Source organism: Ipomoea nil, unplaced genomic scaffold (assembly GCF_001879475.1).
Source record: "Ipomoea nil cultivar Tokyo-kokei standard unplaced genomic scaffold, Asagao_1.1 scaffold0188, whole genome shotgun sequence".
NCBI classification, from domain to species: Eukaryota; Viridiplantae; Streptophyta; class Magnoliopsida; order Solanales; family Convolvulaceae; genus Ipomoea; species Ipomoea nil.
This window is the reverse complement of record NW_017616616.1, coordinates 3,177,259-3,195,951: the sequence shown is the minus strand read 5'-3', so window position 1 is coordinate 3,195,951 and position 18,693 is coordinate 3,177,259. Positions and strand designations below refer to the sequence as shown.

Below are 18,693 nucleotides of genomic sequence, written 5' to 3'. Positions count from 1 at the left end.
TAATATAATTGAATGTAAAAATAGAATTTATATATGAATTAGATTATTATATCATATTAACATTAACATAGAGTATATATTTCTGAACTTTTTTGTTGCATACTGCATCTATTATCCTCACTATTGCGACACTAATTAACATGAATTCAGTCCAAACTTACTCCCACATAATTGGACTCTCATTCGGGATAATGCCTAGCGAGAACTCTTTAACATGCACTATTTTTTTTATCCAATTCAACCTCCAACCTTGCAATTATTTGAAACTTTCAGAAAAAAAAAATTCAAATAGATAATGATTAGTATTTCACTATGTGAAAGAGCCATAACACAATGTAATAGGAGAAAGGGGAATGAATAAAAGGGGGTTGGGTGGGAAAGAGGCTTTAATTTCCCTTTTTTTGTATGAGTTTGCACTGAGGCCTTGTGTCACTTCAATGTCTGAAAGCAGATTCTTGATGTTTGGGGTAGAAGTTTGATGATGAGCAATATCATATCTAAGCATCTTCTAGATATAGGAGCATATAGAAAGTGTTATACACTTTTGCAAGCTATGGCTCTCAAGAAAAAAAAGAAAAGGAAAAAAAATGAATATATATCTTTTAATTAAGGAATCCAAGTGGGGAAACTTTTGTCATCTTCAAGCCTCTTCTTGGAGTGAGTGATTTGGATTTTGGGTTTTTTTGTTTAATCATTTCCATGCACATAGAAAGATTTGAATATATATATATATATATATATATATATATATATATATATATATATATATATATATATATATATATATATATATATATATATATAGAATTATCTTATTTTGGATGTCGAGGAAAACTCACAACCACTGTCCAAAAGTGTGCACGAGATAAACCTTGTTAATGTGCATTACTTTATTTTGGGTGACGAAGAAAATCACAATCACTGTACTACCTGATGGTGTGTACTACGAAAATCCTGCCTTGTGTCCCTAACGGGCAAAGGATCACAATAAGGTAAACCAATATAGGATGATGAGAGAAACCACAACCACTACTTGATGGTATGTACTAAGGAAATCCCGCCTTCTGACACTAACTGGTAAAGGACTACAATGAGGTAAACCAACATAGGATGATGAGGGAAATCTACAACCGCTATGCGAGGGTGTATTACCTTATTTTGATTTTACAATAAAGTGTGTGAGTAATGATAGTATGTTACCTAGGGTTATTCAACTATACAAGATATTTAATTTTTTTTTTGGACAAGCTTTTGGCTTTGTCAAAGATTATATTATGTTTGGAAAGGCCATATAGGTGGGTCAACACCATTTAAATGCTAACAAAAATACCCATTATATTGTCCTTTTTCTTCATGTTTCAATCTTTGGTCTCAAATCATCTCACCAGCCCAAAAAAGAAACAAAGTGGGACCTTTATTCATAATCATAAGACTTTTTTAAGCTGAAAATGTGATTTATTAATTACAAGAAACCCATAATTTTCATTTGCTAATATATCAAAAACCGCCACAATTGGTAAGTGGACGAGCTAGCTAGGTTTGACCCTTGAAACGTGTGTCTTGAACTGAATCCGAATTAATTTTATAATAGTGAAAATATCAAATACTATTTGAAAAAAATAATGATAATAAGATTCATGTATTTATGGGGTGTACATATTGGAGATAAGATCATGACAGGAGGCTACTGGATATATTCTTCAATTCCATTCTTAGGTATTAAGAGAAGATGAATAAAACTTTTTTTTTTTTTTTGTAATTTTCAATTTTTAAAAATTGTTGTTATTGTTGTGTATATATAAGTTTGAACCCAAACTTTAAGGGGTCCTCACACAGCTTCTACCCTAAAGACAAAAGAGGTAAATCACAAATGTGTCTCAGTTGATTTATATGCATGCATACGCCATTCAAATACTTATACATTAGCGTTTACAACAAGGTCAAATTTATAACCACGAACCCTACACCTCATTGACTGCTAACAAAGCAAATCTTATAAACTTATTTTGGATTGGTTGACCAGTTGAGCTGTGACTCGAAACATTGCGTGTTTATATAAGCTATAATATAATATATGTGGTGTGGTGCAAATGTATGTACGTGATGGTAAAAAACTCTTCAACTTCTATTCAATTCGTGCTTGAAGGAATTTTCAATGTGATTTCACAATCATATGCCTAATTATATTCTTAATGGAGTAAAGAACATATCTGCCTTTTTGTTATTCTTCAAAGGGTCTACATTTGTATATTTGTATAGGAAACTATTGATGATGAAAATAAATTAAGAAATCAAAGCTTTCCATCAAACTTGAACCCAAATACATTAATATTTAAATAAACATAAATTAAATACATAATAAATAAAACTAACCCCCCCCCCCACCCTCTCCCCCCTTCCCCCTAGGTCCCATGTAACCGTCAGAAAATCGCTAATTTCTTACCAACATTTTTTGATATCATAAAAGAGGACAGAGATTTAAGACAGTTGATCAAAAGGGGTCAATATTTCCATCTAATTTTAATGGACGATTAGAAAATCTCGTAATTAACCTCATTAAAGTAGATATAAATTTAAGATATTTTTCATTTTTTTCTAAAAGGATTAGAAGGGGTCAAAATTTATGACCATTGACCAAAGATAATGGACTATATTTCTGTCGTCCAACTCATATGAGTGGTCAAAAAAATTTGTAACCTCAATAAAAATGTTTTTTTTTTCCTCAAACTCAAATTGTAAGCTTGATATTAAGACAATAAGGTCAATTAAATAGAATAACAAGGCACATGTGACATGTTAGATGGTAAGTTTGAGTAAGGAACAAGTAAAATGAGAAATAAACAAGACTTATATAAGTGAGTAAAATATATAAAGAAAAGATGGAAGTTTAAGCTAAAGCCAAAAATGAGGCATCCAATTACAAGGCAATGGAAAGAGAAGTAACAGTAGAAGACAGAAAGGGAAGAAAAGTTAGTGGTTAGAAGGTGGGATTGAAGGTTTAGTAGTGAATATATGGAATGATATATCTAATATTGATTTCATTTATATATATATATATATGCATTGCATGGATGTGCGTGTGCAACTAAACTTTGGGTTGCATCATACATTCATAACCATACCTAAGCTTTTAACTTTTTGGCTTTCCACACACCCACCACCTCAATTTTATACCCACTAATTTGGTTTTTAATTTTCTTGAGAATAAAACGGTGATTAGCCAAGCACCTTGTGCTTAGATGGCACTCGAGTTGGACTTCCATATCGGAGGTTGTGAGTTTGAGCCTAAGTGGAAGTGTTATTGACTCTTTGTACTTCAGTAGATTGAGAAAGTAGTTATGAACAGATACTACATTGTAATAGATTAAAACAAGCTACGTTATAATTAATCTAAATGTAAGGATTAACTAAGCTAGTGTGGATTGCATGCGCCAAAAGGAAAAAAAAAAAAAAAAAAAAAAACATTAATCTTGCCCTAAGCTACATGACTACATCAGGAAAAACTTAACGTTCATAACAGTTATAAAATCTTCACAGGTAGAATCAAACATTACACACTTACACACGACGGTTCAAGCCGAATCTAAATTAGTTTAAAAATATCAAGTATTATACGTAAAAAGTTCCATCGACCAATATTACCACCGCACCCACCTTCCCACAATTCTCAAACTATTTGAGATGCTTGGCTTGACCACACTCTATCTTTCCATCTTTATCAATCACTAAGGTAAGGTTTTACTTGGCTGTTATTTTCGTTGTCTTTCCTTAACTTTTTGAGAGCAAGCTTGCTTTTCTAATCCATTATGTTCTTAGTCAGCTTTAAAACAACGCATTCTTTACTGCCCACACTTTTTTTTTTTTTCCTTTTTTTTTTTAATATATAAATATTTTGCTTTGTTACAATATACCAAAACCCTAAAGTAAGCACTCATTCTTGTTAAAAGATAGTGTGGTAGGGACCCTAAAAAAGAAGAATGTTTCCACTCTCTTCTAGCTCAAGATTGTTTTCCTCATTTTTATGGTCCTTCATTTTCTATCTTCTTCTTCCCCACTATTTGGTGGTGCCCAACTTGCATGGTCAACCGACCCCAGAAACAGGGATCAAGTGAGTGGAGCATGATTCTCATACTAAAAGGTTACGAGTTTGTTTCTTGCCAATAGCTTCTCAATCAAGACCCTCAAATCATTGTCTTCCGCACACCCTCAAATAGTGACACAAGTTAACTAATGGTTCACATTGTGGCTCTGTTTGATAATATAGTTAGTTTATCAGTCAATTTTGATTTGTTTGACCACTATAATTGTTTGACTTGATTAAACAACCAAGATGTATTTGATTAATTAGCTTTTTGTAACAGTTTATTGCCCCAAAACACTAAAATTCAAAAAACAATTCAAAGCAACTTTTTTAAGCAACTTTTTTATTAGCTTTTTGAGAAAGCCATTTCGCATGTAATCAACTATCAGCTAACAGCTAATTTACCAAACATCTTTCTACAATCAACTAATGTTATAAACTAGTCAAACCCACTAACTCAATCAGCTAATATTTATTCACCAAACACTCGCTGTAATGTAAACCACAACTAAATGTTCATTTTTAGTATTGTAGAGGCAGAGTTCGATTCTAGGCTCATCCCGCGATTAACCTCGAAGAACAAAGAAAAAAAAAAGGTATACTTATACTAGTACAAGTTGAAGGGACAAATTCACGTGAAAGCAGAAAAAATTTTGCAAAAGTTTTTCTTTTAGAGAGCTGTCCTGTCTGGTGGTTGCTTTTGTAAGTATAATTTGTTGCAGGGCATTCGGTTTTATCTCATATCATATCATATCCTATCAAACAAAGTACAAGGTTGATGATAGGTGTTATCATTTCTCAATCTTCAACAAAAACCAAACACTCATTCAACACTTGAGTACTTGTGTTTTTTTTTTTTTTTTGTACAGATTTTCGAACGAAGAAAATAAGTTAAAGAATTCTGCATCTCTCTCACCTGTACACAACAGATCGTCGCATTGCAAGCGAAAAGACAGACAACCTCAACGCACCTCTGAACATCAGTTCATAAACCTATCCCGCTGTTTCCTCTTGGCAAAAAACATCATTCTTTTTGCGTTTTTTGCAGAAGAAACCTCGAAATTCGGTGCTAATACACCGAATGCAGTGTCTAGAAATTGGTGGGCGTGTCTTTCCAAGAGTATGGTTCGATGCTTCATTAAACGCCATAGAGGGGCAGGAACATTTTCACAAAGGAATAGGCGAGGGCGCCTGTGAATATGTAGCTATCAACTCTGTCCAGTACCCCACCTGCATTGCAAGAATTGTCTCACACTATGATCGGGATAAAGATTTAACGTTCATAACAAACAAATGTTTACAATACCATGTCCAGGGATGAGAGATCCCGAGTCTTTCACACCAGCATCGCGTTTGATCATGGACTCGGTGAGGTCACCAAAAAGTGATCCAAAGAAGATCAAAACTCCAAAAGCTACAGCACTGAAATGCCCACATAAGAGTACGAGTTAGTTAAAATTATTCGCTTTTGAGGAAATAAGGGAAAGGGTCATCAAAGCAAGCATCTTTTATTTCCTTTCAGAAACGAAAAAAAGAGATCATTTCAATTTTCTAATCCAAAAGTTAAGAGACTCTTTTAGTTGCTGTTGCTGTCTACAGATTATGCTTGAATAAAGGCAAAAGCCCAACGCAAGAAAAAAAAACAAAATTTTTACAGATAGTTGAATTGCACATTAATTGGCTATATGCTCAACACGCCCCTAGCAACACGTGGACCGTAGTCACTTATGGGTGGTGCTGAGATTCGAACCCATGGACCTTTGGTATGGCTCTGATACCAAATTGAAGCATGTGCTCCACCTCAAAGCTTATAGTTGAATTGCACATTAATGGCTATATGCTCAACATGCAGAAAGTAAGTAAAAGCGCCAAGGTTCAAGAAAAAACAAAAATAATGTAACCAATATTTCAGGCAAAAAGTAGTACTGTACAAATTTACCGCACACCTTAGCATAGATCTAGGCCAGCTCAGTAACTTTGACAATACCACAGTAGTGGCTATACAACCACCAATACCTGCCAGAGCTCCCTCCCAAGTCTTCTTTGGACTAATATCAGTAAGCGGTGTCCTACCAAAAACCTGCAAAACGAGTTTTAAGTACATCTCATTATACCCTTTTAATTCCAAAACTTGTACCATCTATGTAGATTTTTTGTTCTTTCGGTCTCAAATTAGATGTCCAAGATTTTTTGTTCTTTCGGTCTAGAGACAAAGAACTAGAGAAGGCACGAGTAATGACAACTATGTAACAATATTTATGTTCACATTATCTACATCCAATCTAGTCTTCCTATCTACTAAAAGGGGAAACTTAAGTGATTTAAAATGAACGAAGTTCAATTAAAAAAATTACCTTCCCGCCGAAAAAAGCATATGTGTCTGCTGCAATGATACTACTAATAGAAATCAAGGATGCCACAAGACCCACCGTCCATTGAGTTTGGCCTCCTAATAAGACTGGCCAGGCTTGTGCTATTCCTGCATAAATTCAATGAAAAGACCATTTATCCTATAAAGAAGCACCAAAAGACAACAAAAATGTTGGCATTTCAACTGGATTCTAAGCTGTTTTTCAGCTGCTTCTGATGAGCACTTTGACACAACTTGCAGAAAGAAGCTCGAAACAACATTTTAGAAATCCATAAGCTCTTTTCATAAGTCTATCCAAACACAGCAAAATGCACTTACAGCATTATGTTGGCACAAATAAGCTGAAAATAAGAACATCGACACTGGACCATAATTATAACAAAGTCAATATATGGTTGAGTCTTGTTACGAAAGTAAAGAGAGAATATTCTAATGCGCTGTTGTATATTGTCTCAAACTGTCTTTTAGAAAAGAGAATACAAAGCCCTATAAATAGGTGCTAGAAGACTACGAATAGGAAACAAGTTTCCATATGTCCTACCTACCTAAATCCCTAAACTGCCTAATATATAGAGATTCTATATATCAAATATATATTCTATAACAAATCTCTTCAAAATAGACAAACCTTGTCTAGCAAGTTGCATTACCTTTAATCTTTACCAGCTCCAGCATTCCCAAAAAACACTAAAAAAATGTTCAATACACACCAATAAGGGCTCACATTTTCCTCATTCTGTTCTAATTTCTAAATAAGATGTTACACATAAACCTCATTACAGAAAACGCGGTTATCCCCATTGGCATGACAAAACATTATCTCATTACATGAACATTTTAGCATTTTGAAGTCTTACTAGCTCTTGCTCAATTTTCACAAGATGAGATAACTATTCTGGGCTCGAGAAGTTGATAGGCAACAACAGCCAATGACAATTCCATTACCCATTAATATAGAAAGTTTCAAGCATATCAAACTTAGCACATTAAATGTTTGTTTTAAATGCAAACATCTTGTTTATTTGACCTTACAATTTAACATGCCCCATGCATTTGGAGATGATATACAGAAGTGTATTAAAGAATAATATGGACAAGAAACACTAAAATATGTTTTTCCAAATCTTCAAATAAATTCTCACCAATTTTGCAAATGCAAAAACACACATGAACCTCATTACCACCACAAGCTACTTACCCACCATCACCACTGCTACCACCTCTTACTGCCATTAATGCCATCTAACCTATATTATCTGCCCACCTTCCAGTTTTCAATCTAGCAAACCTATATTCCTTTCCAAGACATAAGATGCATATATAAGCAGCACATCTAGAATAAATAAGAACATACAAATAAGTACAAGCAGTAGTAACATCCAAAGGCTAAAAGACACAAGGCTCTGATAATTAGTTACATGTGATTCGCACACTAAACAGCCTCATGAAGATTCTTACGTGTATGTAGGGCTGGCACTGCTAAACTGCATCTCAACTTAACCCAGAAACAGGGAAGATAACCACAATAGAAGAGCCCAAACATGGCACTGGTAAGCTGGGAAAAACGAGGAATTCTCCTTTGCAGAAGTAGTGTTGTGGCAACAACAAAGGCTGCAAATGTCACAGAAACATCTATTTGGCCCAAGTATCTGACAAAATGCAAAAAACCAATCAAATGAAAGGAATCTTGAAATATGATTTTTATACACCTATTAGAATGAAGACACATTTCAAGTTTGAATAAAGAACAATATAGGAATGTTGAAAAAGATCTTTGTATAGAGTCACAATGTTATGTGGTTCACCCATGTAGAGACTTCAATTATATGATAATAATTGCTTTCCATTAAAGCAAGTGGAATGAAGTAAAGGGAAAAAAAAAAAAAAAAAAACTTTTTATAGGAACTTAGATCAATTATGAGTAAATATTGGGTAATAATATTTGTAGAAATATATTGACTAATTAAGTGAAATGAATGAATTTGAATCCAAATCAACTGTAACACCTGGAACAAGCGTTTAAGGCAAGGGGAATTGGGGAAACAGTAGGAAAGTGTGGAGTGCTCTCTTAAATTCCGATCATGGTCCTGGCAGAGTGTCTTTCACTTTCTTCAGATAAGCACCACTTAGTTTTTAGTGGTTCTGTGGTCACTTACATTTAAACGCTACTTCCTTAGTAGATTATTAATACATTAACTAGTCAACTACCAAGCACCTTGTGCTCAGATGGCATGTAGTGACTCTCCCATATGGGAGGTCATGAGATCGAGCCTCAGTGGAGACGTTGTTGACTCTTTGTGCTTCAATAGGTTGAGAAAGTATGTTTGAACAGATACTACAATGTAATAGAGTTAGTAGCATTCAAAAAAAAAAAAAAAAAGGCGTTGTTGACTCTTTGTGCTTCAATAGGTTGAGTATGTTCGAACAGATACTACAATGTAATAGAGTCAGTAGCATTCAAAAAACAAAATTAACAATTAAATCAATTTGGATTTTGATGGCAGTCCAAGATGGCAAGATGTTTAATTATTTTAGTATGGCTATCATTGCAGAAATTTGTTTCACATCAGCTTCTGAAATCATTTATCTAAAAACCATGAAAAGGTAATTAGGTTTATAACTCTTACAGTGTCAGAATAGGCATAAGAGCACAGATCACAGAGCAAACTCGTGACACATATCGGGGAGGTGGGGTCATTCCAGCAGCAATTCCACGACTTCTAACCAATTCAAAGTACTCTCTGGCACCTACAAAAACAGCAGCAGCCAGGGCCAGTGTGAAAACCCACCCTCCGGCCAATACCACACCTCCAGCAGAAAAACCAATAGCTAGACCAAAGACTACCCTTTTTGTCAATTGACTTGATTTCTCCCTTGCCAATGAATCGCTGGCTGGGTTAACTTCCTAGAAAACACACCTCTCAGTGATTTCATTATGATACTCAAAATGCAGGAAAAGCAAGGCATATAACTCCATGCACTGCAGTCACGATGATAGATGCTGCAGAGTACTTGAAATCTTGAACAAGTCAATACTTTTTTATTCAAAGAATATCATCATGATGCCTATTCAGAAAACAATTGTATTCTACATAATTTTATATTATCAGATTTAAAAAAAAAAAAAAAAAAAAAAAAAAAAAAAAAAAATTAAACACTTGCATATTTCAGAAACTGTAACATAGAAGATGGTAACTTTTCCCCCCCTGAGATGTTTTTTTTTAAATAGATTGGCTAGAAACCCTAGCAATTAGGTCACCTCCTGATGTGGCACTTGCCACATTATGCATAATAAAGCAGAAAAATCTCCTTTCATTCCAAAAGAAAAGAAAAACTTTTGTATTTTTTATTTTTATTTTTAAAAAACACACAAATCTACTACTCACTGACTGTCCACCTCAAAGGCAAATTATGTAAGGGAATAGTGGGGTAAAATTATGTAAGGGAAAGGAGAATTTTCCCCAAAAAATTACACATTGACATAAGAATTTTGACATAATAGTGTAATCTTTTAATCCTAGGATAAGGTCATCCAATTATGTTCTCCAAACAATACAAGTGAAATTAAATAGAAATCAATGAATTATATACATAAAATGTAAATGTTAGTTTACAGCAAAATAAACAGAAACAGAAAGTTCATTCCTTAAACTCGCAGAGTTACTAAGCAGATACCGAAAGCTAAATCCTATTACCTCTGGGGTTCCGGCAGCACCGAGGACGTCGCCCTCGGCCCGAGCCGCCACCGCAATCAACCTAAGGCGTTGGCGCCTTGCAAAAATCCCCCGGGAGGCCCTCAGAGCATATTTCGGGCCATCGAAAACCAGCTTCAAGCTGAATTTCGGGTAAACGGGTCGTTTCAAGACTGCAGCTTTCGGAAAGGGGTAAGAGGGGCGGCCATGGAGGTGGCAAGTGCAGACGGAAGTGGGAGAAAAGCGTATCAATTTGCATTTTCCGAATTCTAAATAGGACGCCATTGGATTACGGGTAGAGGTGATTCGGCGGCGGCGGCGTTAGAAAGAAAGGTTAGAGCTTAGAGCATGATTGATTGTAATTTGGGATTAAAGAGAAAGCGGCATGACAGTCTGAGAAGGAGAGTGAAGAAGAGAGGAACGGTGGCGTTTCTTCCGATGATTTGGAAATTGGAACATGTGAAGCAGTTGGGAGAAGAGTTTTACTATAGGATATTTTCTTCATTTAGAAAAACGGTCTAAATCAATAATTTGTGGAAAAGAGTAAAAATAGAGATCTATGCAATATTTTCTTTGGAAAGAAGTGATTTTTTTTTTAAGAGTTAATACCCAAAATAGTCCCTCGATTATGTCATAATTATCAATTTGGTCATCGACTATTATTCTTACCCAATTAAGTCCTCAACTATACAATTTTTACCCAATTTAGTCTTTTGTCAATTTGACTGTTTGTTGACTGTCAAAAGTGGAAATAAAGTTGTAATTTTATAAATTTTCTCCTTCCTCCTTATTTAGCAGCGCCAAACCATGTAGCAATAAGCTCCGGTTGGGTTCTAAACCTGTCAGTATCGAAGTAGTGGTTATGCATCGGATAACCCATGAATTTGATTTCCAACGATTTTTTGACGATCGAAATCTGATCGGAGTGTATTATTGCATGGTTTGACGCTGCTAAATGGAGAGGAATGAGAAATCTTGTAAAATTATAATTTTATCCCGATTTTTTACAGTCAAATTAATACAGAGGACTAAATTGGGTAAGAATTGTACAGTTGAAGACTTAATTGAGTAAAAGTTACATAGTTGAGAACTTAATTGGGTAAGAATGGTAGTTGATGACCAAATTGATAATTATGGCATAGTCGAGAGATCATTTTGGGTATTAACTCTTTTTTTAATTCGATTTCAATTTTATCAAACTAATTCTAAGCTTATAGAATCTTGTGTAGTTAAAGCCACTTGTCAATCACAAGTCAACATTCAATTCACCCGTCAAATCCTAGTAACAACTAGACTAAGCCATTGAGGATTCCCTTAATCATAACTCTCAAATTCAGATTCTTTTTTCTTCTCAGATTCTAAAAATGCAAATATCTCATTATAAAAAAAATAATTTTACCATAAGTTTCTTGTCTTTGATAATAATTCTAGTCTCAAATTTAGTCTAAAATATTAAATGACAAAAAACAATAGTCTGAAACTAAATTTAAAATTACCACAAAAAACAAGAGACATCTAATAAAATTAACTCAAGTTCGAAAATGTAAAAATTTTGGATTGAAAAATTTTATGAGTTCGAAAATGTAAAAATTTTGGATTGAAAAATTTTATGTGTACTCTCATTTTGTACTCTCACAGACAAAATCTTGATGTAGACACTTGTATTGGAACTCATATAAAATATATATATATATATATATATATATATATATATATATATATATATATATATATATATATATATATATAACTTATCAAAATCCGCCACATCAAAATGTAAATTTAGAGAAAAAAATTAGGGAGTACATGTATTAGAACTCTTTTGGATTAGCCCTTAACCAAAGTTGGACATTCAACTTCCATCAAAGTATGAAACCATACAAGCTACAAATTATCATCCAAATCCCCATCCCTATTAAATTAATAACCAAGATTTCAAATTTAATTCTTTTTGAGAGTTATCTATTGAACTTCTTAATTTAAGCAAACCGATTTACCTGCTTATGATTTGAACTACCTCCTTATAGTTTGAGCTAATTTATTATAGACAAAATATATTAATTTATCTCCTTGTAGTTTCTTACCGCAAAACGGGTTTCACCTAATCGCTATGTATAGAGATGACATAGCGATCATTGTAGCAATAATTAGAACAAAAAGAATTTATAAAAAGAAAGTCATGCTTATCAAAAGAAATGGAAAACGAAGCAAGCTAAGTCGGAAACTACAAATACAATAGATGGTTTGGGCGGTTGTAGGAGTCCTTTCAAGCCCAAAACTCCCGGCAATTACAGAACTCATCAAACGGCTTTGTTTCAAGTCCGACCAGACAGCTATTTGATACAAAGGTTTCCTCGACCAGTCACAACTTTTTTCTCTTGATACTTCTAAAATTTTCAGACATCTGGGGAGGGCTGACATTACAGCAGGAATGCAAACCAAGCATGGCTTGTTATGTCTTCTTCAAAATGTAGCCAAGAAGAATGCCGATGAAGCCAATAATAACAACATACATAAGTGGAATGCCACCGTGCCCTCTCTTGTGTTCGCGTCTCAACAGCTCCTACACGGAACAAAGACCACCAAGGACAAAATGTTAGAACATGCTACGAAAACACATCTCAAAGTGCCAAGGTGGGTGTCACTGTGTTGTGTTAGATCTGACGTTGCAGAGTGGGCTCATATAAGTTACGGAATCTATTGACTTCGAGAGGCATTGAACGGTATATCACTAAGCTGCTAAGCATCTTGTCACTATTATTAACAGTTTCTAACATAGGGTAGAGGCGGAGGGTTAGCGAAAAAGTAAAAAAGAAGAGCAGACGGAGACTAATTTCGCTGGTTTAGTATGGTTTGATGCAACTCCTGGGTCTTTAACCGGAAAAAAAAAAAAAAAAAAAAAAAAAAAAAAAAAAAAAAAAAAAAAAAGACACGACTTACAACCAAGCTATAAGCCCCAAACCCCAATAACAACTATCTCCCTCCTTAAGTTAGGAAGATGAAGTAGATGGGTTAGTAACATCAGCATTTCTGTTGAAGGAATATATAGGTTAATATAAGACCTAGGGTGTGTTTGGTTGGCAGGTTTAGCACTCATGTGTGGGTATGAAAGTGATTGTTATTGTTTGGTTGACTGGTTTTTAAAACACTACTATGGGTTTGGAATACCCCATTAATGGAAAAAGTGAAAAACCCATTCCCTTATTTTATAAGGGTTTCATCACATTATTCATCCTTAGCCTAATCATTCCCATTCCACCCTACTACCAAACATGCAAAATACTTTCACCAAAACCCATTACCATTACCAAGTATTTGATACCCATTCCAATTCCGATTCCCATGTGCGAACCAAACACACCCCTAGTTTATTTGACTGTTTATGTTAAGCTGAGCAAGTTATCATGGTACTCTAATGGCATATTTGGTTCACACAAACACAGTATGAACGGGATTCCAAGGAAACTCAATTTCTTTTGCAAAGGGACTTGAGATTTCAGAGCCCCTTCCTTCCCCCGCCAGTAATTGCATTTCTTTATTGGCCAGGAATTGACCCATTTTTTAGACAAAAATGCCCACCTCCAGCCTTTATGACCAAACTCATCATCATCTAACCTCTACACAATGTCTCATCACCATTAGCCATAATTCTCGGCCGGAGAACGACAGCTAATGTGGCCGAGGACAATGGCAGGTTTACTATTGTCCTCAGGTTTACTATTGTCCTCGACCAAGAACACCCAGATCTCTCCTCTCTTTCTATTCTTTAAAAAAGTTTTATTTTATTTAATGAGTTAATTCCATTTTTAGTCTTAGATCTATAGGTAGCAATCCAATTTTAGTCATTTTCTTTTCAAAAGATCCCCCTTTAGTCCTAGTATTATTGTGGCATGACCATTTTCGGTCCTCCATCAACAAAATAGTTTAAATTTCATATAATATAAGGGCATTTAGGCCTTCAATTACAAATTTTTTTCAAAAAAGTACAAATAAAAATATCGCGGTTCAACCCACTTTGTACAAAAAAGATCGAAATGTCATTTATATTTAACAACATTTCAACGATTTTGTTGGCAAAGGACCAAAAATGGTCATGTCACAATAATACTAAGACCAAAGCGGGATGTTCTGAAAAAGGACTAAAAGTAAACTGTCACAAATAAATCTAGGACCAAAAATGGAATTAACTCTTATTTAATTTTTAGAATCTTAATATTTTAGGAATTTGAGGGTATGTTACTCTTCATGTGTTCTTTTCTACAAACCACATTATAGAATAGCATTCTTTTTATATTCCTTCCCTTTTCCATTACATATGGAAACCTATTCCCATTCTCTCCATTTTCATTTCACAAACCAAACATGTAGCAAACACAAGTACTAGGAAAAGGAAAATGGGTACCAATGTAAAAAGCATATTATTTGGATGAATCAAATAAATTAGGAGAGATCATTTGTCATTGTTCAAGTTCATTTTCACAGAAAATATACACCACACAAAGCACCACCTAACCTTTCCTTAATATCTCTACTCTATTAAAATTACTAAAATAAGAACCATATCTTGTAGATGTCACTTGGTTTTTCCTAGTGTCACACTTGTGGGGAGTTGTCCAAATCCATTTACAAAGTTATTAACTTCAATTTCAGGTATTACGAGGTACCTTGAATAAGCTCTCTAGAGCAATATTTATATGCAGTAACAAACTCCAAAATGTGAACTTTTCAGACATAGTAGATAATAGTATTTCTTTTATTATTAATTTATTTATTATGGTCCAAAGTAGATTTAGTCAACGAAAGAAAGAAGCCAGCAAGAGAGATTTATCAATAAAACCCTTACCAATTCTTGCTGTAGCTTGTTATTAAGCTGTATGGCAGAATTTTTCTCCTCCGTCAACTTTGAAATGAGAGCTTTTGTCTGAAATTGAAAACAAAGACTCTGCTCAGCTTGTATTGTTAAGATCAGAATTTAACATCTAACGGTCAAATTGGTTAGAATCTCTAGTCACATTTTATCAGAAGAAAATCACTTGTGTATCAGTGTATGAGAAATCTAGTTAAAGACATGATGACTACAAAACATCAAAATAATGAGTCATGACTCATGACGAAATACATCTAAATGCTTGGAAATGGATTAAATATCTACTTGGAAGAACTAAACATGCACACAATTAGTGGGGGAGAAAAACAACCTCAATATAATGGGTTGGAATACTATTTTATTCAACCATGCCCATAAAAAGAAAACAACAATATCATCATGAAATAAACAATAGCCACATCCACATTCTAAGCAACTCTAAATTTCTCATCCGATGATCCAACTATCACATCTGCAAGGAGCCCTATCATAAAACTTCAGAGATCAGTTCAAATTTGAGAGAAAATTCCTACTAGAACACAGGAGTCTGTCCAATATACAAATTTACCATTAAATTCATCTCCAATGTATACTAATGTCCTCATAAACTAAAGAGGTTGCACTATTACCTATCAAAACCATATGTGATATGCCAAATGGTTGGGCAAACAGAGCAAACCATAGGCCACATGGCATTTTTACAATCCTTGCAAATTGCAATCAACTAGCACTGTATTCCAATAAGTCAAATACCAAATCCAAGAAAATCCTAGTGGAACTGCTTCAGTGCCTAAGAATCCACACCTCTTTATGTTTACTCCAGTTTCACAAAAGCTACAAAAATACAATCTTCACAGTTCACACACCCTTGAAGGCTTTCTGTGCAAAAATATATGGTCTTCTAGTACCTTATCATTTTATTTTCTTGACAATCTTGCATTACATGACCACTCAATAGACTATGGGAATTGATTGCATATTCGCATAGCAGACATACAATGAATAAATGGGTCCAATACACAAACCTCAATGAGTAGTTCATCAATACAAAACTACTAGAATGAACAATAAAACAAACACCCATGGAAATTACAAAAGAATCATTGAGACTATTTAAGTCTTTAGTTACTCCAAACTTCCAAAGAAATCACAGGACCAGTCAAAACGAAAGATCAAACAACAAGAGAAGTGAAAAATACAAAACTGTTAGCAAGAATGCATTGTACAGTGTACAGCATAATATTAATGAGCACTTCCATCGTCCCTTAAATAGTTAATAGAGCAAACTAAAAATGGAAGGAAATATTATAAAAGCTCCTGATAGGAGAATTCATGAATAGCATAACAAAGTTACCTCTGATGAGTTGTCTTGAGAATCAACAAATGCTCTTGAGACCTGTAATAACATACGAGTCAGGCATATATCATTTCATTTTCAGCAACGCTTGAGATCTTAAGACAGGTCCCGTTATAAGACATGCCCATCATTGAAAACTCACATTATTGAAATCTGATGAATTTACAGCTCCATTTTCAGACACTGAAGCCCTAGGTGAAGAACCTTCCTCAGAACCTTCTTGCACCGGTGACGGAGGTTGAGGAGGTGAAACATAAACCACCTTCAGCTTGGACTCCTCAACACGATTCCCAGACTCCTTATTGAACTAAAACAGCACAACACACATAAATGCAAATATGCAATAAGCAATAAGGACACTTCAAGATCCACTCTTAATCACAAACTATTTACTACTATCATAGCAAGAATTACCATTTCAGGAGTAATATCCTTTGGCGTTGCTCCTGGGCTTGCAATGGCACATTGAAGCAGGAACTTATCCTTGCACTGCATGTCCGGCGGGGCCTCCTTCTGTGCTTGCATTGTAACTGAATAACACATGCTTCAACACTCAAAATATATTCAACAGAGAGTGACATACATACATAGACAGAACTAGAAGGGGCAGACAGTAAGACCTATGACATCACAAGTAGAGTGTGGTACCACAATTCCAGTGTTAGGCCTTACACAATACTTCTTCGGATTCGTAGTCTTCACCTAATAAGGTTAAAAAAAAAATAGCCCATAGTTCAATAATTTCACATTCTCGCTTTGACAAAGATATATACTCAAATAAAAATCAGAAAAATAATACCTTGAAAGCGACATAATTATCAGATTTGTTTGTTAATTGCAGCGAACACGCGATCTGCTTCTTCAATTCGACTAGACAAATCACCAAACAAAAAAACGCAAAAATCAGATGAAGAAAGTGAAGGATAACAAAACTAAAAAACACCGGATCTAACAAAATTTGCAGAGAGTAGAGATTCCGGAAGCTTCTAAAGAACTTCGCTTGAGATGCAGAGAGACGGTACATTGAAACTTAAGCTCTAGAGGCTCGATATGGAGCAGGTCCCCGTTACTCATTTCGACCCGATCCCCGCTTAAATATGTGTCTGCGTGTTCCTATCTACTCGCCGGAGACTCTTTTCAGCGATGATTCTGGCAATCCATCCGATGAGTTTTCCGGGGAGCTGGAACTGGAAGCGGGTTAACGGCGACGTCAGAAACGTGGGACTAGTTTGTGTCTCCGTGAGGTGGGTGCGTATAAATGCGGCAAGTCATCTCACAGTCTCTGTTAGGTGGGAAGTGGGAACTCCTGTTTTTTTTTTTTTTTTTTTTAAACAAAAATTTCTTTTTTTCCCTAATTTTTAAATGATTTAAATTTGGTCTTATTTGTTGATTGCGTCATCATACCATTTATAGATTTTTTTTCCTTTTTTTTTTTTAATTAGAAAAAAAAAATCTTTTTAACATTTTTTTGAAGTTTTTTGAAAGCAAACAACGAACTTATATTAAGTCATAGGAAAGAGCATTACAAATGAAAGAGGGAGGGGCATTAAGCCACTTCATACGTTCAGACATAGAAACGGACTCCCTTGCAAGGATATGAGCCGTTCGGTTTGCATAACGTTTAACAAAAGAGATACAACAGTGAGTAAAAGTGCTCAGCGAATCTTTTACATCGGCTAACAAAAGATCGAAAGAGGTGACATAATCTAGAGAAGAAAGGCCTTGAACAATTAATTGAAGTTTTGAACTACAAAGTTCTTGACAATCATTACTTTCTTCCAACTCAATTATTAATTTACCTTTTAAGAATTTAAACTATTTAAAAGCTTTTTAAATCAACAATAATGAGAACAATTAAGTTTAAAATAGCGATTACTTGAACTAACTGATATTAAGTTGAATCTAAAATAGTGATTATTATTTGAGTTGGCTAATAGAATAATATTGCATGTAATTTTGTCTGAGTTAGCGAGTACTTGAGCAAAACTAATAGTGCATGCAATTAAGTTCAAATCAATGCAAACTTAAAAGAGCAACCCAATTAAGAGTTTTTTAGTGATATTTACTGGTGAACAAAACTTGTTCTTGATTTTTTTGTTAACGGGAAATATGATTTTTTCTATATTTTTTAATCTTGCAAATACATTTTTTTTTGTGGATCCCATGAATATAAATTCATACACGCATTCCGTGCACTCGTGCCGTCATGCGCCCAGCTAGTGTGCTGGGCGCGTAGAAAGCCTTTTTTGTTTTGTTTTTTCTTTGTCAAAAGCTGCAAACTTTTTTTTTCCTTTTTATTTTCCAAACCTTTTCCTCTCTCATCTT

The 18,693-nt window shown here is 34.5% G+C and overlaps 2 protein-coding genes and 1 long non-coding RNA gene across 3 annotated transcripts; all 3 read right to left on the bottom strand.

Moving 5' to 3' along the window:
* Window positions 1-4,784: 4,784 nt before the first annotated feature.
* Window positions 4,785-10,637, bottom strand: LOC109183371 (phosphatidate cytidylyltransferase 4, chloroplastic). Its single transcript, XM_019333453.1, has 7 exons — window positions 10,148-10,637; window positions 9,080-9,357; window positions 7,911-8,101; window positions 6,436-6,560; window positions 6,028-6,161; window positions 5,388-5,503; window positions 4,785-5,311 (listed from the first exon to the last, which is right to left on the bottom strand). The coding sequence occupies exons 1-7, from the start codon at window positions 10,427-10,429 to the stop codon at window positions 5,220-5,222; spliced, it is 1,218 nt and encodes a 405-aa protein (XP_019188998.1). The 5' UTR covers window positions 10,430-10,637; the 3' UTR covers window positions 4,785-5,219.
* LOC109183386 lies at window positions 7,409-7,642 on the bottom strand. The gene is made up of 2 exons (XR_002054533.1): window positions 7,548-7,642; window positions 7,409-7,479 (listed from the first exon to the last, which is right to left on the bottom strand). It is a non-coding gene; the product is annotated as an uncharacterized LOC109183386 (long non-coding RNA).
* A 1,642-nt stretch (window positions 10,638-12,279) lies between the features above and the next one.
* LOC109183380 (vesicle-associated protein 1-2) lies at window positions 12,280-17,668 on the bottom strand. The gene is made up of 8 exons (XM_019333462.1): window positions 17,391-17,668; window positions 17,168-17,238; window positions 16,989-17,070; window positions 16,783-16,898; window positions 16,511-16,675; window positions 16,366-16,407; window positions 14,988-15,065; window positions 12,280-12,707 (listed from the first exon to the last, which is right to left on the bottom strand). Exons 1-8 carry the CDS (start codon window positions 17,440-17,442, stop codon window positions 12,597-12,599), a joined length of 717 nt encoding a protein of 238 aa, XP_019189007.1. The 5' UTR covers window positions 17,443-17,668; the 3' UTR covers window positions 12,280-12,596.
* Window positions 17,669-18,693: the final 1,025 nt, after the last annotated feature.

What these genes read in the sequence shown, in the direction of transcription:
- LOC109183371 (XM_019333453.1), bottom strand. Translation starts at nt 10,429, where the DNA reads ATGGCGTCCTATTTAGAATTCGGAAAATGCAAATTGATACGCTTTTCT. An exon ending in GTGCTGCCGGAACCCCAGAG is followed by an intron (nt 9,358 to 10,147) that starts GTAATAGGATTT and finishes TGTGTTTTCTAG; the next exon opens with GAAGTTAACCCAGCCAGCGA. An exon ending in ATCTCTCATCCCTGGACATG is followed by an intron (nt 5,312 to 5,387) that starts GTATTGTAAACA and finishes CTTGCAATGCAG; the next exon opens with GTGGGGTACTGGACAGAGTT.
- LOC109183380 (XM_019333462.1), bottom strand. Translation starts at nt 17,442, where the DNA reads ATGAGTAACGGGGACCTGCTCCATATCGAGCCTCTAGAGCTTAAGTTT. An exon ending in AGGATATTACTCCTGAAATG is followed by an intron (nt 16,676 to 16,782) that starts GTAATTCTTGCT and finishes GTGCTGTTTTAG; the next exon opens with TTCAATAAGGAGTCTGGGAA. An exon ending in CTCAAGACAACTCATCAGAG is followed by an intron (nt 15,066 to 16,365) that starts GTAACTTTGTTA and finishes TTTCAATTTCAG; the next exon opens with ACAAAAGCTCTCATTTCAAA.